Source organism: Alosa pseudoharengus, unplaced genomic scaffold, assembly GCF_046254945.1.
Source record: "Alosa pseudoharengus isolate Yale_2024_CS ecotype anadromous, Long Island Sound unplaced genomic scaffold, YU_APseudo_1.1 YU_APseudo_1.1_scf_12, whole genome shotgun sequence".
Taxonomy (NCBI): Eukaryota; Metazoa; Chordata; class Actinopteri; order Clupeiformes; family Clupeidae; genus Alosa; species Alosa pseudoharengus.
The window spans coordinates 8,800,921-8,823,989 of record NW_027468587.1 but is presented as its reverse complement, the minus strand read 5'-3'; the positions used below and the strand labels follow the sequence as shown (position 1 = coordinate 8,823,989).

General features: G+C 41.6%; 3 protein-coding genes and 1 long non-coding RNA gene across 7 annotated transcripts; 1 reads left to right on the top strand and 3 right to left on the bottom strand.

Annotated features, from left to right (window-relative positions):
• Positions 1-343: 343 nt before the first annotated feature.
• znf576.2 (zinc finger protein 576, tandem duplicate 2) lies at positions 344-5,551 on the bottom strand. 2 transcript variants are annotated; one of them, XM_076280021.1, is made up of 5 exons: positions 5,465-5,551; positions 4,302-4,495; positions 4,069-4,184; positions 3,274-3,414; positions 344-2,241 (listed from the first exon to the last, which is right to left on the bottom strand). In XM_076280021.1, the coding sequence occupies exons 2-5, from the start codon at positions 4,438-4,440 to the stop codon at positions 1,441-1,443; spliced, it is 1,197 nt and encodes a 398-aa protein (XP_076136136.1). In that variant the 5' UTR covers positions 4,441-4,495; positions 5,465-5,551; the 3' UTR covers positions 344-1,440. The 2 variants fall into 2 exon arrangements, with proteins under 2 accessions (XP_076136136.1, XP_076136137.1); XM_076280022.1 differs by having other exon boundaries at positions 5,454-5,539.
• A 201-nt stretch (positions 5,552-5,752) lies between these two features.
• Positions 5,753-19,315, bottom strand: znf576.1 (zinc finger protein 576, tandem duplicate 1). Of its 2 annotated transcripts, none has more exons than XM_076280019.1 (10): positions 19,257-19,315; positions 17,857-18,421; positions 17,190-17,708; positions 12,952-16,643; positions 12,481-12,805; positions 11,823-11,981; positions 11,466-11,558; positions 11,179-11,380; positions 10,858-11,053; positions 5,753-7,453 (listed from the first exon to the last, which is right to left on the bottom strand). In XM_076280019.1, exons 2-10 carry the CDS (start codon positions 18,362-18,364, stop codon positions 6,179-6,181), a joined length of 6,969 nt encoding a protein of 2,322 aa, XP_076136134.1. In that variant the 5' UTR covers positions 18,365-18,421; positions 19,257-19,315; the 3' UTR covers positions 5,753-6,178. The 2 variants fall into 2 exon arrangements, with proteins under 2 accessions (XP_076136134.1, XP_076136135.1); XM_076280020.1 differs by having other exon boundaries at positions 10,858-11,050.
• Positions 19,316-20,306: 991 nt separating this feature from the next.
• Positions 20,307-21,989, top strand: LOC143118884 (uncharacterized). 2 transcript variants are annotated; one of them, XR_012986223.1, is made up of 4 exons: positions 20,307-20,394; positions 21,113-21,176; positions 21,506-21,672; positions 21,767-21,989. It is a non-coding gene; the product is annotated as an uncharacterized LOC143118884 (long non-coding RNA). The 2 variants fall into 2 exon arrangements; XR_012986224.1 differs by lacking the exon at positions 21,113-21,176.
• LOC143118881 (cationic trypsin-3-like) lies at positions 21,122-22,934 on the bottom strand. Its single transcript, XM_076280016.1, has 4 exons — positions 22,794-22,934; positions 22,187-22,446; positions 21,786-21,922; positions 21,122-21,651 (listed from the first exon to the last, which is right to left on the bottom strand). Exons 1-4 carry the CDS (start codon positions 22,838-22,840, stop codon positions 21,502-21,504), a joined length of 594 nt encoding a protein of 197 aa, XP_076136131.1. The 5' UTR covers positions 22,841-22,934; the 3' UTR covers positions 21,122-21,501.
• Between the last annotated feature and the right edge of the window lie 135 nt (positions 22,935-23,069).

Below are 23,069 nucleotides of genomic sequence, written 5' to 3'. Positions count from 1 at the left end.
GCCAAAATGTTTCACTATGGAACATCATAGCAGAAACTGTTTCTCGTTCTCATCAATGAGGGGATGGAAAAAAGTTTAAAATATCAAGTAGTTTTGATGTTCATCTATCGGTAGAAGGGGCAACAATCATACCCTCCAGCAATTCACATTGTTATGTTCAACTTTAATAAGTTATAATAATTAATTGTTGACTTAAATAACTGATGTGAATTCATACAATATGTATGGCTCATTTGAACAAGTTCAGTCTCATTTTAACAGCTGTAAAAGTCTTAAGTCACAAGTAAAATCCAGTAAATACACCAGAATAATATTTTTTTTCAGTCAAAAATAAAACACAATGTAATCTGCAGCATCCCCTGGGGCAACTTAATTTTAATAAGACATTTACCAGGTTCATAGACTGTAAAAATTGTAAAATACACAGAGACAATTTCATGGGGAGAGCCAATCTTAGACCAAACATTACAGAGTATTCTTAGTATTTGGCACCAAATACCCTTGGGTGAATTCCACCAAGAACATTGTCCATGTTCCTTTGAACCTCAGCACATTATCAGGGGGAGAGGAATAATAATTATCTTGAACAATCAACTTGCGTCTTGGGTTAGACCCTCGTTTAAAAAAGCATCAATCAAATACAAAAAAAGATGCTTATTTCAACAAGTTAACATCCCATGATGAGTTTTTTTTCTTCAGTAAATAAAATCACATACTTTAGTTTGTTATTAAACACAAAATTAAACCACATAAACCACCACTCAATGAATGCCATGTACATAATGATTTTTAACAAACAAATTCTGAACTGAAGTCTTCTGGACAAAGGTAACATATCCTTTTGTCACCTTCTCTAATAAAAAAGGCAAAACGAAAAGAGAGACAAAAAAACAGAACTGAAGGCAACATGTACCTGCGGCCTCTACACACACTTATTTAAAAAAAGACACATCTTACTCAAAAGATATTAATTAAAAATCATAATTAAAATACAACATTTTCCATTGTATCTTTTACTCTTGAGGAGGACATTGCTTTTATCTCTGAATGACTGATGTAATGTGAGAATACGCCATGCAAGCTTGACCCAGTGATATCTTGCTGTGCTCAGATGGATGCAGTGGGCCTGCATACTCATCCCACACCAGTCAGTTCCACAGGCATAACCCACAGCCTGCACGGCACTAGCTTAATAGTTTGTGGGCCTGAATCCTGAATAAAACCTTGTTTAAAAAATAATTTGACGACAGTGCAACATTCATGAAAAGCGACAAACGGTTGAAGACTATTCAACTAAAAACCACCACATTCTGTTCCATATCACTTACATTGAAAATAAAAATGCTGGGACTTTGTTACAAAAAAAAAAAAAAAAAAAGCTTGTCTCCCTTATCCTCTCATGCCACACACACCTAACCACCACCACCAACAGGACAGGAATTATCTCTTCCCTCTTCCTGCTGGCTTCTTCTTCTCCTCTTCCTCCTCGTCTTTGGTGTGGCTCTGCTGGTGCGCTTTCAGATTGCTCTCGCGGCCGAAGCTCTTGCCGCAGGTGGGGCAGGCGTGTCGGCCGGCCGTGTGGACGCGGGTCACGTGAGCCTGCAGCTGCTCCGGCCGCGCAAAGCTTTCCTCGCACTCGCCGCACGGGTGGGCTTTCCGCGGGACGGGCTTCTTCTCCTCAGCTTTGGCGCTCGGTGCAGACTTCGGGGGTCGTCCTCTTCTGGCGCCTCCGCTGTCTGCTTTAGCCGTGGCTGGCGTGGACGCTTCTGTGCCGACAGCACCGGTCTCCGTCTCGTCCTCTGCTTCAGTAATTCCCTCTTCAGCCTCGGCCTTCTTCTTCCTGGGCTTGGCCTGTTTAGCCTCCTCCTTCCCCCCGTCTGCTGTAGCTGCTTCGTCCTTCTTCTTCCTCTTCACCTGCAGCTTCTCCGCTCCGCCAGCGGCGGCGCTGTCCGTTTTGGGCGGCCTGCCGCGGGGTCTCTTGGGGGACGGGCCTCCGTTGCAGTGCTCGCTGCCGGCGTGGTTCTCCTGGTGCTGCAGGAGCTCGGACTCGTTGGTGAAGCCGGCATTGCATTTGGCGCAGCGGTGGAACTTGGTGGCGTCCCCGGGATCTTCCACGTCGGCGCGTGCCGGGTGAACTGCCAACCGGTGGTTCCGCAGTAAAGCGGGACTGCGGCAGGTCACCCCGCAGTCTTTGCAAAGGAATTGCCGCTCTGGGCACACCTGCCGCCTGTGACTGGTTAGCTGCAGATGGACGGACAGACAGACGTCAGACACGCACAGACGACAAAGCATGTTGCTGTTGCTGTGCAAGAAACAGCAAAAATTGCTTGACTATCAAGTAAGTTTCTGAAAACATTATCATCACAACATACAGCAACTAGGGGTGTCACGATTCTCCAAATCCTCGATTCGATGCAATTTTTGATTTTAAAGTCACGATTTGATTCGATTTTCGATCTTTTTTTCAACATTACTATTAATCCATTCCTTATATGTTATTTACTCTTTTTGGCCTTTTCCTTTTCTGTTTCGGGGGGCTTTTATTTTGAAACCGCTTTTTATTTTGAAACCGTTCCAACCGCGAGGTTGTAATGTAAACAGAACCAACATTAGGCTAAAACAGAGACGTGAACATAGTGAAATGAAACAACACAGAATTATAATTTGATCGTTTCAGCACACTTCGAAGAGACCCAAGGTTAGTGTTCATGGATACTTATTACTGTGCATTTTAAGCCTTAAAGTAACTTTGGACTGTAACTAGATCATCTTTTCACTTGCAAGTTGAGTAGGGTAAGTTAGTTTTAATTGAAGTGAATGAACGAGTACTTCCACACCGGTGATTTCAAAGTAGCAAGAGGGGCTTTGATTTCGGTAGGTTCATGTGTATATTTTAACTGGCTGCAGCCTAAAATTAGAGGAGTGTTGATGCTGCAGTTCAGCACGTGCGTTTGTGCGTCTTGGCATACATGCTGGATGTGACATTGGGGGTGTGGCTGCATCGTCGATTCTACTTTTAAATTCGAAGTTCGAGATTGAGATGCAATTTCGAACGATTTTGATATAAAATCGAAATCGTGACACCCTTAACAGCAACATCAAAGTACAATTTTGAAACCACATGCAATTTTGAAATTTAAATATGTGGACCTCTTCAGTTGCTCAGGGAGGACAAAAATGGTATTTAGACTTTAAGCAACGACTTCACTTTTAAAGTGCTTGAAATGTTTGCATATCCCCTCTCCATACCCTTCACCTGGGGTCGTTGCTTACCTCAGAGAAGGTGCGGAAACTCTCTTTACAGGTGCACTTGAAGGGCTTGTCCTCCTTGTTGTGTGTGGACTGATGCTGGGTCAGCTCCTCAGAAGATGAGAAGGTGCGGTCACACACATAGCAGGTGAAGAGTGTGTCACACTATCAGGGAAGAACAACAGAATTCACAATTAATACACACACCAGCTGAGGTCATCCAATTCCATGTTTTCCCCATCAAATACCCCTGAGAAAGCTTTCACAATAGTTGATTTTATTATAGTGATATAGCAAATGTTTTTTCAGGTTATAAAAATAAGATGTTGCATTCCCTGGCAATTGTTTTGCATTTCTCTGCAATACTGTTAAATTCCCTTGCAATGCTTTTGACTTTGTGAGGGAACTATTACAAGGGAATGCAAAAGGCGGTCACTAAATAAACTCCCCCCTTGTGCAAAAATGAAATCCCCCATGACACTCCATATATATATATATATATAGATAGATAACATTCTATATTATATATAGTGTAATCTCGGCTTCACTGAAAATGAGAACTACCCTCAATGAACCTCCGAGAATAATATATATATAGATAGACAGATAGATAGATAGATAGATAACATTCTATATTATATATAGTGTAATCTCGGCTTCACTGAAAATGAGAACTACCCTCAATGAACCTCCGAGAATAAATAAAGATTGAATGAATATTACAGTTACGCGAGTGGATGAGAAACATGCAGCGATGGACTGAACATATAGCCTAAACATATGCAACTGTCCCCATCTCAAAAAATATAAATGCAGTACCTGCTGGAGCTGTTGCTTGTACTCTTCACGGTGACTCTTTTTCATGTGCCTCTCTTTGGCTTTGGAGTTACAGAAGGTAATGAAACACTGGAAACATTGCAGACTCTCATGTTGGTCTAATAACAGAACAAGGAGGAAACATTTAGATCCACATTTAGAGCAGGAGGGTGGCAAAAAAAGCCTATACTAGGAGGTAGAGGACCACTTGGTTAATTGTTATGTCTGACACTCACATGGTTGTATGACAGGAGGTGGCTGTGGGATGACAATCGCCCGGTAAGGTTCTTCTAGTCTAGCTTCAGCAGGATCCGTGGACGTGACTTCTTCACCCTTCATAACCATTTGCTCGAGGTTCGCCAAGTCTGCATCCATTTTCTATTCTGAAGGACTTTCACTTCAGGCGTGTTGGAAGTTCGATATCGGGGAACTGTGACAGAAGCAGAGCTTAATGAGTAAATTGCATAACGTTAGCCTGGTGACGTAAAAGTAACGTTATGTTACAATACGTTCCGCCACTTAGTGGCCAACTTCATAAACTAACTGTTCGTGACTGTTAACTTCTCTCACTTTCTGGTTTATAAATGGGAGTTAACGTTACATTATCCCCACACATCTAAAAACCCATGTAAACTAACAGGTTTATACTGCATATCTTTACTCCAGAACCGTTATCACAATTAAGTTAGAACTTGAATTTGAACGTGGTGAAGTTAACGTTTAACGTTAGTGGTGGTGACATGTTAGAAAGTCCAGCGTGATTTAAATGTTAAACGAAACTGGGTACAGTTAATGTAACACACGTTATAGTTTAAACTAATAAAATGTGATTGGGTTAAACACAGACATTAAGTTAAACCTGAGACAACATATTTGCATGTACAGTACAGATACTCTTGCATAAAGTTGAAACTGCAGGGACGTTAGCGTGCTAGCTAGCAGACAATCGGTTAAGGCCCAATGTTTTCACGTAGCCTTTTGCTCATTCATTGTTTTTGATACACCGAAAACAAACAATAGTTTACAACTTAGCTACACGTCCGTTATTATGACTAATAGGTTTAACATTTCGGTTAATGTAATGATTAATGCCTGAATAAACTAGTTACAGAAGACCGCTACGCTAACTATAGCATTTTGACTGGCTAGCCACTTGGCTACAAACATAGCTAACTAGCTACAGAAACGTTAGTCGAAACTTCGCTACAGCATGCTAGTTTGCTAGCTAGCTAAGAGGAAGTACTCATTGCAGACCATCAGCAGGCAAACGTCTATACATAGGGCGACAAAACTACATGTAATTATTTGCCACTTGATCAATACACTAGAGCATATTAAATGTGATTAAAAGTTCGTTGCTTTTTTGTACTGTAATTAGTTGGTCGTACAGTTTACTTACTCGCAGCCTCCGGTGCAGGGCAACCATAGACGATGGAGGAAACCCGTTTTGGTAAACGTTCCCTACACACGTGACCAAGATCTGGTGCAAAAGAGATGAATGCAATACAAGCACTACCGGACTGGCTTAATACCGTACCGTTGCAAGCAAAGTCTGATGGATGGTAGGCTACTTTACATAGCCCATTAAAAAAAATAAAACTAAACCAAAGTGCTGGCAAATTACTACCAGAACAGAAGAGAGAAAATGTGAAAACAAAACAAGATTGAGACATGAATTTATTTTAAATTAAAATACATTAAAATGTTGTCAATTGTTTCACAGAATTTATTTTAAATTAAAATACATTAAAAGTGGGTCAGTTGTTTCACAGAATTAATTATCAGTAACAGCTGCAGTAACAGGAAACACATTTTTCTTGGACATTCAAAAACACATTCAGACCTTATGGCTGTTTTCACTCAACAAATGTATAAAAATATAAATAATTCACAGACCATTGGCGGTAAATAAATAAAATAATTACAGAAACAAAAGGAGTGGATTTCCTTCAATCAATCATTGTATGAAAAATACAAGAGTAGAACCTTTTTTCCTTAATTTTAAATGGAAAATATGTTTCATTAAATGGCAGCAAATGCCAAAACAAAAGTATAGGACGTGCTGGAAAACAAACACACAAACATTCACACGTTGCTATATCAACACAAAACCTCATAGAGTCCCTTGGCTGTGGAATTTGAGAAAGCAGTTATGATTGCGCGAGATGCACAGAAACACACAACACTTCAGACACCGCACCTGAGATGTCCGATCACATCCCCCAAACCGACACCTGGCTCCCTCTCCTTCAGCAACTTGTTCTGGCCAGTGGCCCACGCCATCATACCGTACGGCCGTGTCTGGAAGTGGGGTCTCAAAAACAGAGGCTGGCCCTGGGACTGAGCCCTGTTCTGGTCTCTCAGGAGCCGGTGGTTGGGGAGGAGTTGCATCCTGGGCATCAGCGCTGCTTAAGAGAATCAGTGTTTTGGAGACTTCTAGTCGGAATGCCATGAGGGACAACTGTTCTTGTTCATTGCAGCGGTCGCCCCTGTACTGCAGCCAAGAGTTCACCAGTGCAAGATCAGTAAGGTGCCAAAGAACAGACAGTGGCCAGGCTGTGGGAGACAACGATAGGCAAGGCGTACGATAAGCGTTGCGCAAATCTCGGTTGAGCTTTGCTGCTTTAAGTGCCCGCTCAAAGCCACTGACTAGGGATGTCGAACGGGATCGTCCCTTTACAGCAGCAGAAAGGATGAAACCATGATGGCAACGAAACAGCTTCAGTTTGCCATCTGAGCTGACAAACTCATCACCTACTTGTCCCCTCGCCCCGCCAACTTTGCCAGCACTTTGTACACCAGCCTCTAGGAGCTGTTCCAGCATGGAAGGAGTGGAGAGTTCAGGCTTGCAGAGAAACACCATCCCTTCTCTACTGTTTTGACCCGATAGGACCATGTGCTTAACAGTTTCTTCTCGGTCAGAGTCATCCAAGCTCAAGTTGAAGTCCACCACCAAACCACAAGTACTCAACATTACTGTATGATGTAGAGAGTAGGCGGCACTGGCTGTGGTTCGCAGTAACCACAGTGGGTACTGGCTGACTCCATGGTTCCCCTCTCGCTTTAGACCCTGACATGCTCTTTGAACTTTTTCCATCAACACACGCACTCTATTAAGTGGGTCAGTTTCTAATAGACACTGTGTACTGTATGTTTGTGTAGTTTTATATGGTCCATCTGCAGTTTCTGACACTTGTAAATCATGGTCTCTGGACTGTGTAGTGCTGTTAGCGGACACAACCTTGTCTTTCCCTTGAGGCCTTGTGGAACCGCTCTCTTCTCCAAGCCTCAGTTTTGAGAGAAGCTCTGAAAATCTGGAGGATGACATGGCATCAGCAATAAGGGCCACTCGGGTATAGTCCTCCCAATACAGCTTTGTGCTAGGAAACTTCAATGAGGAAAAAGAAATGAACAAGAAATGTGACTTACAACATACAAGAACAAGAAATATGATGCACAAAGTACAACCCCAAATCAGAAAAAGTAGGGACATTGTGTAAAATGCAAATAAAAACAGAATATTACAATTTGCAAATCTTGTAAACTCATATTTAGCTGCAAAAAGGAAGCAGACAATATATCCAATGTTGAAAATGACATGTATGACTATTTCATGGAAAATGTATGTTCATTTTGAATTTGATTTAAAAGCAACGTTTCGATCCCCTTGGATCTTCGTCAGGCATGTGGGTAACAGGAAGAGTGTGGCCTATATCACATGACCATTCATTCAGCACCCGCCTAGGCAGGGCACCCAAGGGTGCCAATCATCATGAATGACAGGCAACTCGGCCTATGTGTCAATAATAAAGAAAAAAGCTGTATCAATCAAATATTATATCAATCAGCATAGGCCTATGTGCAAAGTCATAATGGCAAAGACAAATATATAGATACAAATATACACATACATATGCATACATACAAAATACGGAACAATACATAGTCATCATACATAGTCATCATCCAAAAAAGGAAAATCACAGAAAAGGCTTGAGATCAAAATACATATTAAGCCCCTTTGGTGACATAGTGTTTAAGGTGTATATATAAAAAGCCTCTCTTCTTAGGAGTAAGTTGTCGACATCACCGCCCCGTCTAGGAATAGTGACCTGTTCAATTCCGATATACTTAAGGGTTGCAAGATTGTGTTTTACTGTATTAAAATGGACTGCCACTGGATTCTTTTCATCTTTGAGCCTTATACTGCTTCTATGTTCAGCAATACGTGTTTTGAGGCATCGTGTTGTCTTTCCAATATAGGCTAGACCACAAGGACATTTGATCATATATATTACATTTTTTGTATTGCACGTTATTACTCCCTTTATTTTGTGTGCCTTTCCTGTATGTGGATGGTTGAAGGTTTTACATTTATAAGTGAAGTTACATTGCGCGCAATTCGCGCACCTGTAATTGCCATCAGGAATAGGAGGGAAGAATTGCGGTGCGTTATCTGGTGGTCGGTCGGCTCTGACAACAAGGTTGCGTATATTAGGTGAGCGTTTAGAGACAAAACGTGGGGGTTGCCTAAAGGAAACGTCTTTTAGCGTAGGGTCTGAGCTAAGGATATGCCAGTGTCTTCTCACTATCGCTTCAAACTCTCTACTTAGTGGCGAGTATTGTGTAATGCAGGAGAGTCTCCTATCATCTTTTTTATTTCTCTTTCTATTTAGGCAATGCTCTTGGTCTGTGTTACTAAACCTCTCTACTGCATTGCTTATTCATGCTTCTGTATACTCTCGCTCCCTAAAGCGCTGAGACATAGAGGCACACTGCACATTATAGTCTTGATCGGAACTGCAAATGCGTCGTATTCTATTAAATTGGCTGATGGGTAGACTCCGCTTTAGACTAGAGGGGTGGTAGCTTTTCCCATGTAAAATAGTATTCCTGTCTGTAGGCTTTTTATAGAGATCCGTTTTTAACACATCGCCGTCTTTGGATATCATAAGATCCAAGAAGCTGATTTCCGCATTGTTAAAATCCCCAGTGAATCTCAGATGTTCATTCTTGCTATTTAAAAAGTCTTGAAAATCGGAGAGTTCGTTTTCTGTACCCAGCCAAATCAAAAATATGTCATCAATATACCTGCGCCAAAGGGCAATCTTGTAAAAGAAGGGGTTGACAACAGGATTCAAAACAACATTGTGTTCGAAATGGCCCACAAACAGATTTGCATAGTTAGGTGCCATAGGACTTCCCATAGCAGTCCCTTTGATTTGCAAGAAAAAATCATTCCTAAACATGAAGAAATTCTTGGTTAGCACAATCTCAGTCAACATTTTTATGCAATCAACACTGGGGGTCCTATTTGAATGATGTTCTCTTAAAAAGAAGACGAAGATCCAAGGGGATCGAAACGTTGCTTTTAAATTAATAAAGTTTATATTTTGGAGCAGTTGCAGTGTGCAGACCACACTTTTTCTACTGTCTGACACTATTGTCTGGCACCTGCAGAAAAGTTTACTTTGGATGTGCGCACCCACTCTCTGAAACATTTTGAATTTGACACCAGCAACATGTTTCAAAAAAAGTTGGGATGGGGCCAAGAAAAAGCATGAAAAGTTGTGTAATTATAAAGAAAACAAAAGGAGGAATATTTTACAACTAATTAGGGTAACTGGCAACATGATTGGGTATGAAAAAGAGCATCCCAGAAAGGCAGAGTCTCTTAAAAGTAAAGATGTATAGGTCTGTGTAAACATGTGTGGACAAATGATGGAACAATATAATTATAATGCTTCTTAATATGAAATTGCGAAGTATTTGGGGAGTTCATCATCTACAGTACATAATATCATTAAAATATTCAGATAATCCAGAGAAATCTTTGCAAACAAGGGACAGAGCTGAAAAACAATATTGGATGGCCGTGGTCTTATGGATCTCAGATGGCACTGCATTAAAACCAGACCTGTTTCTGTAATGAAAATCATTGTATGGGCTCAGGTAAACCTGTGATAACTACTGTCTATGAGCACAGTTTGATACTCAATTCAGAAATGCTAGTGTAAACTTTACCATGCAAAAGCAGAAATTGTATTTATTTCATTTGAAATGAACTAAGGTTAAGTAGAAAAAGGTCCTGTGGTGAGATCAGTCAACATTTGCCATTGCTTTGAGCAACGTACACTGCCATCCAGGCAATGTATTTTTCAGGGAAGCCCTTAAATATTTCAGGAAAACAATGCCAAAATGAATTAATGTATTTCTCCATAGAGGAAGAGTCCAAGTGCCAAAACGGCCTGTCGGCAGTCCAGATCTGTCAAATTAGGTGCATCATGGAATAAAAAACATTAAGAATACCCCATACTGTTAAGCAACTGAAATCCTATATAGGGTAGAAATGGGACAACAGTTAATTTTTAAAACTCTAGCAACTGGTCTCCTCAGTTCCTAAACATTTACAGAATATTGTTAAATTAAGAGGTGAAGCAGCACAGTGGTAAACATGTCCCCGTCCCAACTTTTTTTGAAACATGATGCTGGCATCAAATTCAAAATGAACATATATTTTCCATGAAATAGTCAACATTTTCATTTTCAACATATGATATGTTGTCTGTCCTTTTTGCAGCAAAATATGAGTTTACAATATTTGTATATTATCACATTATATTTTTATTTGCATTTTACACAACATCCCAACTTTTTCTGATTTGGGGTTGTACAATGGATGGTCTAAAATGCAGTTCATTTCAATGTCTTCAGAAACAAAATGATAAAAAATAGAAAACTATACTATAGACTTTACATTTACACTGAATGCCAAACAGATCAGTTACTAACCTGTAACGTTCCCATGGCGATATGGATCCCAACAAACTGAGAAACCTCTTTTGCCGTGACTGGGCTTGACATTTTAGATGTTTTAGCAGTGATGTTGGCAACATCCTGCCACGTCTTCCAGTCAAAATACTGAGTGAAGTAGTCAATTGGTTTCCTTTGACCATTTTGTGAACTGGTACCATTCTGGGAGAGCCTGCTGTGACAAAAGTCAGGATAGAGTAAAACCCCTGCCAATTCCGCAACAACAACTTCTGCATTCTCTAACCAGCAATATCTACACAATCTACCCTTTTCCTAATTTGAAATCTTTTATCAACATACTTATCATTCCTATGATCAGCTTCCTGGGTTGATCTATCAGGGGGATTTGCTAAGCCAGTGCTTTTGCTACCATGGTAACAGGACATGGCAAGGGTTTCTACTTCTGGTTCTGAATCAGTGCATTCACTGTGTTCTATATCAGAACTCTGCTGAAGGAATTTTAATAGTTCCGCAGTGTTGTGTTGGTCCGCTCCCACATCATCTGAAACAGAACAAAATAAGCATTTAGTAAGAGATTATTACAAAATCATGAATTTCATGAATTTTAATCTCTAATACAGCTGTACCATTTTCAAAGGCACTGTCCACACATTGTGTTTCATGCTGGGTTGATATCTCACAGATGTCATCATATTCTTCCACTCCTGGGTTGCTCTGATCTGTGGAATAGATTTCTGGGTTTAATGTTTATTGTGTTTGCGTGTGGCCTCATATCCAGAAACAAGTGTGCAGACATCAACAAATGACAGATTTTCTTGACATCGTATTGATTCTCAACTAATCTAAATATGTGTAAAACCTTTAGGAGCTAGGTTCTAGGGATATGGTAAGCAAACTGACAACTGAAATGTTGAGCTAATATATGCATGTGCTATTATTTGCGCTAGTTTTCTATCATTTCAACACCATATGAATAGACTTGCTTTCAGCTCTCTGTGGAAGATCCAGCAGTAATTCTCTCTCCTCCTCTTTTACTGGAAAGAAAATGCACTGCTTGGCAATGGGTTGATGTACTGTTGGAGTGGCCGTCCCAGTTGCTTTATCTGCCATATTGCTCTCCACTGGCGGGTCTGAGACTGCAACTGATAATGCAAAATAAGCATCACGTTTCAAAATCTTAGGAAAGACACTTTTAACATCTATAGTTTTACTTTTACAAGTGAAATTAAGTATAAGTAAAAGTATAAGTATAAGTATATATACTCTTTTGATCCCGTGAGGGAAATTTGGTCTCTGATTTATCCCAATCCGTGAATTAGTGAAACACACTCAGCACACAGTGAACACACAGTGAGGTGAAGCACACACTAATCCCGGCACAGTGAGCTGCCTGCAACAACAGCGGCGCACGGGGTCATATTAAGCATTGAGGGGTTAGGTGCCTTGCTCAAGGGCACTTCAGCCATGCCTACTGGTCGGGGTTCGAACCGGCAACCCTCCGGTAACAAGTCCGAAGCGCTAACCAGTAGGCCACAGCTGCCCCGTCATTCTCTCAACATTCAAGCAGCTGTTCTATAATAAAACCTAAAAGTCAACGACAACAACATATTAATTGAAAGAAATATATATTCCCCCACTTACCTGTGCTAGTAGTGCAGAGATGACTCTTTGGTGGATTACCATTGGTGGGTTGTTGAATACTTTGAGGCTCATTCAAAACGAGTGGGTCCTCTTCCTTCACCACAAACATTTGCACACCCAGCTGTGGCTCATTAGAGAGTGAGCGATTTATGAGAGGAGCCCTGGCATCTGCTCCCTCAGGGGGAAGCACGGATGGCATCACAGGTTGAGACTGATCCTCTTCCTTAACATTCAACACCCCTGATGTCCCCAGTGAAGGCAATGTGGTGGTTCTATGGTCTGTGGTGGCCCCATTGGTTGGTACATTCGTAGAGTCACACACCACCTTAGAAGATTTAAATAAGAAATGACCACACACAATAGTTGAAAACATATATAAGAATCGTTCTGCCATTGTATGTACACCCACTTAAAAACAAACAGGTACTGGAGAATATCAGAATCAGGTAATCATGGCAGTGCATCACTTACCATGTTAGAAATGTCTGCGGATTCACTGCTCCCACTCCCTCGCGATGTGAGAAACTTTTCTAGGAGAATGCCTGGCGAACTTCCCTCCGTTCTGTCTTGACTGTCGAGTTCCCCTTCCGATTTTACGATATCAACACTTGTAGTGACCGACTCCAGTTCAAACACCACCTGCTCCTCAGAGGAATCCTCTTGTGATTCTGCCATGTCAGATCTGGAAGGATTAATGCAAACCTGAGGCCCATTCCCCTCCACAGATTTATCAGAATCCGCGGCCAATGGATAGAGCTGGTAGACTATCTGGCATTCGTCTGGATCGTCGTTCAGAGACTCCTGGTTGGATTCCGGTCTTCTCCCTGTGTTCCTCTTTTTCCCAGTTCCTCGCCTGCCTCTTCCGCCTCCCCTCTTTCTACCTCTCGTCGTATTACTCCTGTTACGCGCAGACTTCTCCTCCGTGTGCACTGCCATTTCTACATCCTCTTGTTTGATCTCTGGAGGGTCAGTGGAGGAGTCTTTAACTGCAGTAGTTTTGTTTGAATTCAAGTCCACCACAAGTTCAAGATTCTTTTTATTTGAAGGACATTCAAGGTTGGGTTCATTCACGTTTGGGACATTCTGATGGCTTGGCATCATTGGTAATTCACCGGTTATTTGACCATCTTTTTGAGAGCTTTCTGATGAGTCAACGTCCTGAGAGGTGACAAGCTGATCTTCATCTTGAACAGTGACTAAATTAACATCTAGAGGCAAGTCATCTTTCATGTCTTCCTCAACAGTCTCATCTGACTCACAAATGCTCTTCATCTTATCAGCCACGTCCTGTATCTCTGACATTTTCTCACCAGTCTCTAAAAGGCCTTTGTCACTTGTTCCTTTCTGATGTTTGCCTGGCCGTGGTGACCTCTTTTGGACCTTAGGGATGGTCAACTGTTCTGGCTCTGTTGAGAGTTCCTGTGAAGGGGTCTGACACATTGGAGTAGATTCTAGACAGACACTGCTCTGTAGTGGCTTGCTTCTTTTAGAACCAGAAGAAAACATTTTCAACTGTTTCTCTGTGGTGACACTGTTGGCATCTTCTTTTTGTGCCTCTTCACATTCACCATCCACTAATGTAGGTGCATGAGGTAGAGATGGAGACGGACTCAGAGCTGGAAAAGACACTCTTTCTTCCTCTCTGTCCCCCAGACCTAGTTCCACCATCTCTGTCTCAGCATCCCAGTCTGTTGCTAGACCAAGCGTTTTAGGGCAAACAGAATTATTGGGTTGTTCTTCATTTGATACAGACGTCTTGACGTGACCCTCAGACAGTGTGCCATTTGAATAGCCACAGTGTCCATGTGTTTCACCAGAGTGGACAGCTGCCATATGCTCCTGTAACGCGGACACATCAGAGAAGTTCGCCCCACAATCACATATTGAGGAATTGGTGGTCGGTGCTATCTTTCCACCAGCTTTTGTGGTCTTTTTTTTCCGACCTGCCTTTACCTTTTTATGCAGGGATGAGTTCTTGACATTAGGTGAAGATGGGGACTCTACACATGCCTGGATTGGCCTTTTTGGATTCTTGGATTTATTTAATTTGTTTTTATGATCTTGTGTTTGTTTCGTTGGAGTCATCTTAGTTTCCTCATTGGAAGCAACTGAGGATGGACATGAAGGCACTAGTTCTAGCTGTGCTATTGGAGCATCAAGTTTATGAACTTTCAGCTGTGGTTGTTTGTGCCCCTTCAGTAGAAGCAGGGCATCTGCCTTGACTTGATTAGGAGATATAGCAACAGGGGTTTCCTCTTTCTCCTTCGGTTTCAGTTTTAAGCTCTTCTTTACGACTGCTTTCTTTGTCCTCTTAATGCCCTTTGGCTTTTTATTTTTTTCCTGCTTCTTCCTTTTAGGCAGAGGTGCTGAAATCCCCTCTTTCTCCAACAGACTATTGTTGGTAATTTTGTGAATTTTAAATTTTCTTTTCCTTGACTTGACTTGTGATTTTGACTCTTCTTTCTGCAACCCTTGTTGCTCTTGATCCTGTGGTTTGATAAGTATTTCTGTTTGAGTTTTATTTTCAGAAATGTTTATTTTCCCTGCTCCATCTCCCTTTATCTTTTTCTGCTGGGAGTCACCTTTCTCTTGTATTTTAATATCATCCCTCTTTTTGGATTTCTTAGAAGGCCCCACTGTTTTAGAGAGTTTTTCTTTTTTGTTTCTAAGACCAAACTGCATCAGAACATGACCTTTTGTTCTTGATTGCTGGGTTACAGTTGTCATTAACTCTGGAGGATGTGGAGCTGACACTTTCTGCTGTGTGATGACAACTGTATCATTATGGCCAGTTTGCTGTTTCAAAGGGTTATCTGAAATTTGCCTCTTAGATTTAGCTTTCTTGCTTGTTTTCTTTGCAGGTCTCCCTTTCTTGAGCTTCTTTGGTTCTGGCAACTTTGTGGTCACTCGACTTCGAGGTTTCTGCTTGACTGTAATGACCTCAGCGGTGTCTATTTCATATCTAGAAGGTTGAGTGTGTGTCTCAGCTATGTCTGAGTCGTGTATAGATGGCTGAGTATGAACTGATATCTCCTCACTCAAGTGTATCTCTGAGCTAAACTCATGTGTGTTTACCTCTGTTTGTTCCATACAGTCCTTAGGTTCATCAGAAGATTCCAGGTGTGGCTGTCCAACATCCTGTTCACAAGCATTTCCAGCATAATTCTTTGAGTGTTCAGGTCTTTCAGTTGATGTCAAAGTAACAATCTGTGTTTCTACTGGTGTCAAAGTAACAACTTGTTCTTCAGTCTCTTGTAAACCTTCTGTGGCTACAAGTGATAGAGTGTCACTTGGGGTCATATACTGCATTTTCACTACTTCTTCCTGGAGGGACACCATATGTCTGTTTTCATTTTCAAGCTCAGTGGTTGGAATCAGGGAGGATGACTGATGCAATTCAAGCATCTGTATTTGTCCATCATCAAGTTCAGTCTCAACTGTTTTGGTTCTACAGGTCATCTCTTCAACATAGTTGAATGGAATGGATCCACTCACTATCGTTTCCACTGAGCAAACTGTTTTCACTGCTTTTTCTGTACCTTCAGATATTTGCTCAAACGCCACTGTTTGAGACGGACAAGTCTGTGATTCAACAGGTCCTGTGTGGTCTTGCATTAATTCATCTGACTGAGTTGTTTTCTCTACTGATGAATGAGCATCGGCCTTCCCTTGTCCCCCATTCATTTCTGGTCCTGTGGATTCAATGTGTTGTTTGGCTTGATCTGAATCTTCAGTCACCAGCTTTAACTCCACAGAAGGCATCTGTGTCATGTCAAATCTGATCGGCTGAACAACACCCGGAACTGGCTGCAGATTCATAGTCTGTGACTGAAATGACACTGGCTCCAATCCGTATATGACTAACTGATTCACCTTTTGAACGTTTCCAAGTGACTCTATTAGTCTCTTAATTTGCTCCGGCTCAATGCATTGTGGCGTCTGTCCACCAGAGTGTAGCCGAAGTACTGGTGTTTGACCTATTGTTGCATGGGTCAGTAAAGGTGGCGGTGGGCCTTGATTGAGTGGATGCTGTTTGACAAGAGCACGGCTAGGAGGCATATTTTTGTTCTGTGAATGCTTGAACTTAATATGGTGAAGTTGTGTCTTCTCCGTCTTAAACATGGCTTTGCAATGTGGACATGAGTATTTCCTTTCTGATGGACCTGTAAAAAAAGACAAATATACAAAGTACACAAAATGCACCCAGTGCAACAGCCCATGTGTTAAAATCGTACAAAAGTAGCACAATTTAGCATGCAAAATGCAATTCCCAAATTTGAACTTCAAAGATTTCTCCCAACTTTCTGACACAACATAAGACTTTTATCATGTTCACATGAAATGATCTTGCTTCAGTAATGTGAGGTTGCTGCTGAATTAATCCAGGATAGAGATGTACAGGTACAGGTGTACAGATTCAAGTCAAATCTCTAGACATAGTAAACAGGATTAAATTATGATTCAAATGACTGTATATTTCAGAATTTATCAGCAACTAGTTGAGAATTAAAAGACTTGAATTCCTGCATTTGCTTATGTTCAACATGTAACACATCAATAACAAGTAAATAACAGCAACAATATAGTATTGTAGTAACATAGTAATAGTCCCTGGCAGTGTCACTGTCTATAGCGCTCTTAATGCTGCTATAATTGATCTCATATAACACAAATCTAAAATGAGAGAGGCCAGATAAAAGACAACTTACCGTTGCTCTTCTGTTTCTTTAATTTTGCAGAAGCAATTGTCCCATCACCATTTTCTTCCCCTTCATCCTGTGTGTGGGTCTCTATATGTCTCTGCAGTGCTTTCGGCATGCTGAACCTCTTGCCACACTCTTTACACACATAGGGCTTCTCCCCAGTGTGTGTGCGGCTGTGATATTTGAGCAGAGTCAAGGTCTTGCAGGTTTTGCCACAGTCCGAGCATTTGTACCCCTGGCTGCTACAGTGGATCTTCTTGTGCGTGGTGAGTTCAGATGATCTCTTGAACGCCTCTCCGCAGAGGAGGCATTTGAAAGGCCGCTTTTCTGTGTGAGTTCGCTGGTGTGCCATGAGTTCGGTGGAGTTGGCGAAATGCCGGTCGCAGACGTAGCAGGCGAACAGAGAATCTCCCAGCATGCACTGCTCATACTCCGCTGGGTGGCTCATCTTCAGGTGCCGCTGCTTGCTCTTGTCGTCGCTGAAAATGATGTGGCACTCAAGACACTGCAGAGAGAGTTGGGAGGCTAGGGAGGGACACGGACAGACAGACAGACAGCAAGTGAGAAGGAAATAAAAAATACATCAGACGCATGCAAAACACAAGCTGCACAAAATATTCTATGCATGTAAATTACAAACATCATAATAGAGGTATTGAGTTAAAAGACGTACAAGTGAGAGGCATAACTGTGGGTTTTGTCATGTCCAACTTCAGCGGGTCCATTCGATTCCTTTTGGCAGGAATATTCCTCTTTGCACCCGTGGTGACGCCAGCAGCCTTTGCATCTTTCTTAATGCCAACAGCAGCCTTGGGACCTGGAAACTTCTCTTTGGTGGGTGAAGAGCTGCCATCGTGCCCTTGGTTTGTGGATTCAGGCGTTGTGCCCTTGGCGGAAACTGGCTCGGTGGAAGGACTGCACTTCAGCGTGAATGTGTCTGGGAGGTGTGGTGCACTTGTTGCTTCTTTTGGGTCCCCCGGGTGAGGCGCTGCATCTTTGGGGGTGCTGAATTGTGTGCCCTTCCCAAAAGTGTCAACATGGGTGTGATTCTCCGACGCACCGGCTGCAGGAGAGGACTTGGGGCATTCCTCAGACGGGACCCTGGGCTCTGGGTCACTCTCCGCAGTCCCACCCTCAGGACTTGACCTCAGTTCACCCATTGCCCTATTTATGACGTCCATGTCCCCTTGCCTTTTATTCCTTTCACAGAATGTTTTGAATTTGTTGTGTGATGGAAGCTAGAGAGGAGATGCAATGGGGATTACTTAAGGCAGCAATAAACAGCAAGCTAATTAGACCATGAATGAATGCAACATGTTCCACTGGCACGGACTGAAACCCACCTTTAAATGAAGGACAGATCATTCTATCATAAAGACCTATTTGCTCAGGCCTACAGTTTGAGCTTTTCTCACCCCGCTAAAGAGAACCAGTGAGTCTACCCCTCCTTCCTTTTGAACTAATTTTTTACTAGTGACGAGAAAACACATGACCTAGCCAGGCCTGCTGATGGACTTGTCCATAACCCTACCAACATGTATATAATAAACAGCCATGATGAACAGCCATCTTCAAATAACATAATTAGGGCGTGAAGTCCGATGCGCAAATTGTATAAACAATGGGTAGCATAGCATCTTTAAAATCTTTCAGTCAACAAAACACACAGCCTAGTTTCCTTAGGCTACTTTGTGAACATAGCTATCGTAGACTGATTTGCATTGACCAGTGAAACTACATTTAAACGTCTAGCATTCGTTGCGCTCGATTATTCAGGGCCTATTTAGACATTAGCTGAAGGTTTCACCTAATCCTACCCAAGCTACACCAAAACATTTTGCACTGCATTTTTTACAGCATCTTTAACAATTCGGTTTAGCGCTCTAATGCTTTGAACAGTGTCAATTTCGGCTACCAAAGGCAGTCCATTGTTTAACCAGATGTCTTTCTAGTTAATTTCCATAAAGAAATGGTGGTCCAACTATTATTAAACACAATTTCGCACTCCGTTTTATTATTCAGATTGTTTTCGTCACGCAATATATAGGAGATATGCATGCCGTATATACATACCTATGTTAGTTTCCTCCGCTTAGACATCTCCACAACACAGGAGGACATAACGTTTGTGTTGAGATGCAAAAGCCTATACGTCACGATATCTACATCTCACTGCACCCTGGGTAATGTAGTGCTATTACGCTGATCTGCCACCAGAGTGCGCAATAATGCTCTCAAGAACCGATGACAAAGGCCAATGCACCTGTATAGGGAGGGAAAGTAATCTCATCGCCATCTAGTGGTTGCGTTCCTAGAGTTTAGCGGAGGGGATGGGTTTTTTTTTTAGAAAAAATATATCTCGGTGCACATTGGGATCTTAATTTAATGCCTTCCATATGTTAGGCACTGGGGTCACCTCTATTGCTTCAAGTGGTCATACCTTATTTTTAGGATCAGTTGAATTGTTTTGAGTTTTTGTCGTAACATGGTGATAACAAACTACAGTTGCATGTGACGTCACAGGTTTGGGCGCTTAATCTCTAATTGATCAATACGGCAATTTGCTTAACTGGTTTACATATTTTTGTAATAACAGAAGGTGATGTAAACCGCGTGGTGATAACCTTTATGTCTGGATAACTGGTGTTGTGCTTCTACTCACATGAAGAGCTGGCAGTAAGTGTTAAGTGGCAATGCTAACCAGGCTACTAAACAAACCAATGCTACGTGAGTAAGGTCGAAGGGTAAAGTCACGTGGCTTTTTTGTAGTTCGTTTATGAAACAAAATGAGCAATTTCGATTTTTTTAAATAAGGCAAAATAGGGTCTGGCATTTTCACAGTTAGAAGATTATTACTGTATAGACACTGAAAAATATTTTTGGTGGATAAGATCGCTGATTTGGCTTCACAGTATTTTTTTTTAAATAGGTCTATGGGACTTAACATTGGAGCTGCTCTTCGATAGGAACGCAACCACTTGGGGCGCTGGTTTTCACTTTCCCTCCCTATTCACCCCTTGCAAGTGACGTCACGTTTTGTTCGCGCCACAGCTAAATAGCCTAGTGGACGGCAAGAACACGAATCAAATCAATGGGTTGTAATGGACAGCTAGATTATAGTGAGATTTAACCGTAGTAATGCCCTTCCACGACTGTTGGCTTATTGTTTGGAATACAACAACATCCCATGTTCTTGCATAGATATATTTTGGTTTGTTTTCTTTGTGTTTCGGGAGTATTTCAACCACAATTGCATGCTTATCTCCTCTGTATGAAGCACAGCAGCGGTTGCTAAAGCAACCATAGACTGAACAGGACGGCAGATAGCACTTAGGCAAAGTCTTTGGCTAGATCTGAATGTAAACAGATAATACCGTTCAAGTTTTTTTAAAATTTCCTATTTCTTTCAATTCTTTAACTTAAGACATGTAAGAAGTAATTTTATTCGCTGGGCAACGTACAAACTGACGAGTTACATTAGCCCTAGCACTATGAGCTACGATAAACGTTAGCTAGAATAGCTAGCTTCTAAGTGTGGCAGCTAGCTAGTTATTATTTCATGTTCTGATATGACATTCTTAACGTTTTGACTATGTTACAACTGATAAAAGCAAGACAAATAAAGTAACCAAATCGCTTTGCAATATTTTAGTCCAGAAATACTTATGGGTGTTCATTTACCATAATGTTAATTACAGTAGCCTAACGTAACGTTATCTCCCCTTGCTGTTACCACCAGTTTTAATAACTTTACATTTGCGATCATGACCCATTTCATCTAACAACACCACTGGCATCTTCTTTGACTATCAGACACCAAACAGCAATACATTTAACTACAAAGATGTTATAGTAATGGTGTTCAGTTCATCATAATCTTTATGACATAATGTAATTTGCCGTCTGTCTCCCATCTTTTTGCCGTCCAGCATGGAGCCGTCACGTGACTTAAGTCACGTGTCTGCAAGGGGTGAATAATGGCCATATTTTTGTGTAAGACAATGAAAAATATAAATTGAAAGGGGTTGTTTTGATGTATGTGATGACCTAATGCATATTGAAAAAACAAAACTTTGAAGCATACACAAGTTTACAGTTCTCATATCTGTAGGATTTGAACATTTCCACAAATGTATGGACCCAGTGGGTCAACTTCAACATGAATTAACTTAACTTAAATTAGCAACAGCAGTAAGTAACATGACCACACAATGTTGCTTTGATACATTTAATTAAACATGTTTTTTTTTTTTTTTTTAAACCCAAAAGCTTTTGGCAGGCCTTGAGTCAGATATGCAAGTAGATTGATTTATTTTTTTCAGTTGCTGGCAATGGTTTCCTGAACCCAGTCAGTATAGCGGCACACAGCAGCATACACCCCAGGAGCGCCAGCTTCAGCACAGCCATAACCCCACGACACAACTCCATACAGCTCTCCGTTACAAACCAGAGGGCCACCAGAATCACCCTGAAAGAGAGCATATTCAAGGTATTATACTCATACAATACTAAAATAGGCTTATAAAAAGAATGCCCTGATGTTTGTGTGTTGCTGAAACTTTTTCTAATTTTATTTGTTTGAGGAGGAAAAGATGTGTGCACCTGACAGGAGTCTTTGCCTCCTTCCAGGAAACCAGCACAGAACATGTTATCAGTGATCATGTGGCCATAGGCATCCACACACTGGGACTGGGAGAGCACCGGGAGGTCCAGGCATTGCAGAAGTGACGCGTAGTTAACTGAAGAATATAGAACAAATACATCAGCAATAAAAAATGATACAAGTGAATAAAACAAACTACTTCAGTTGTGTTGTTCATGTCATTTTTCAAATTCAGCTCCCCTGGATAAAATTCAGCACCTCACTCCTAACGTTGCATACATAACAGTATGGCTGGTCCTATATTTTTCATTTTTCTACAAGTATCCAAACCAAACTTGGCTAAAGGGAAGCAGTATTTTATACTAGTCACACCAAACGTGATCGCCCTCCTTCTCCTCACCCCCGGTGTTGATCTGATTGCCCCATCCCGACACGAGACACTTGGCGCTTGGCTGGGCACAGCTGGTGGCCAGTGGAATGGGCTGGACGTACTGGTTGAAGACGGCTGGCTCACTCAGCTTGATCAGCATGAAGTCGTTGTCGTAGCCATTGTCATCGTAGGCAGGGTGGGGGATGACCTTCTCCGCCCAGATACGCTGCTCTGTGCCCTCCTCTTTGAACAGGTGGTGCTCTCCCAGGTGAAGGGCCAGGCGAGGAGCACTAAAAATGTCACCAGGTAGATTACATTGGAATACACTCTGAAGGAATTAGCCTTTTATTTGCAGGGTAGTTTCACAAATCGGCTATAGGTAAGATAAGATATGATACATGTAAACTTTGAGAAATGACAAATATTTGATGCTTGCAGAAGTGACTTTTTGGAAACAGGGAAAATAAATAAAATACAATGTGTACACAAATATATGGGTTACTATCATAGTGGTATCGCAGGTTAGCCTAGACATTTTAATATATGAAAAATGGATGGAAAAAAAACTTCATCAATGTCATGGGTTATGCACTCAACTGTGCATACAGCAACAGCAACAGACGGAGTGAATACTCACGAGACATAGCAGTGTGCAGCAGAAACAGCCCATCTCTCATTGATCATCGAGGCCCCACACCAACGATTTCCATCATCGTAAGTCAGATAGACCTGCCATGGCTGAGAGTGTGGTGCACACTCATACCCTCCAATGATCCTATCCCCATCACCACGGCATTCTGCTCCAGCATAGCAATTTATGTTTAAGTTTTTAGCAGACACTTTGCTCGAGAGTGACTTACAATGGCGTGAATAAAGATTATGTTAAGATTACATCATCATAACTCATATAGCC

Excerpts from the sequence above, each read along its gene's own strand:
- znf576.2 (XM_076280021.1), bottom strand. The coding sequence starts at position 4,440 with ATGGATGCAGACTTGGCGAACCTCGAGCAAATGGTTATGAAGGGTGAA. Across the intron at positions 4,185-4,301 it reads ACCTCCTGTCATACAACCAT|ACCAACATGAGAGTCTGCAA; the intron begins GTGAGTGTCAGA and ends TTCTGTTATTAG. Across the intron at positions 2,242-3,273 it reads GTTTCCGCACCTTCTCTGAG|CTAACCAGTCACAGGCGGCA; the intron begins GTAAGCAACGAC and ends GTCCATCTGCAG.
- znf576.1 (XM_076280019.1), bottom strand. The coding sequence starts at position 18,364 with ATGGACGTCATAAATAGGGCAATGGGTGAACTGAGGTCAAGTCCTGAG. Across the intron at positions 11,381-11,465 it reads GGACAGTGCCTTTGAAAATG|ATGATGTGGGAGCGGACCAA; the intron begins GTACAGCTGTAT and ends GTTCTGTTTCAG. Across the intron at positions 11,054-11,178 it reads GCTGATCATAGGAATGATAA|CAGGCTCTCCCAGAATGGTA; the intron begins GTATGTTGATAA and ends CTTTTGTCACAG.
- LOC143118881 (XM_076280016.1), bottom strand. The coding sequence starts at position 22,840 with ATGATCAATGAGAGATGGGCTGTTTCTGCTGCACACTGCTATGTCTC. Across the intron at positions 22,447-22,793 it reads GCTGCACACTGCTATGTCTC|TGCTCCTCGCCTGGCCCTTC; the intron begins GTGAGTATTCAC and ends TGACATTTTTAG. Across the intron at positions 21,923-22,186 it reads CAATCAGATCAACACCGGGG|TTAACTACGCGTCACTTCTG; the intron begins GTGAGGAGAAGG and ends TATATTCTTCAG.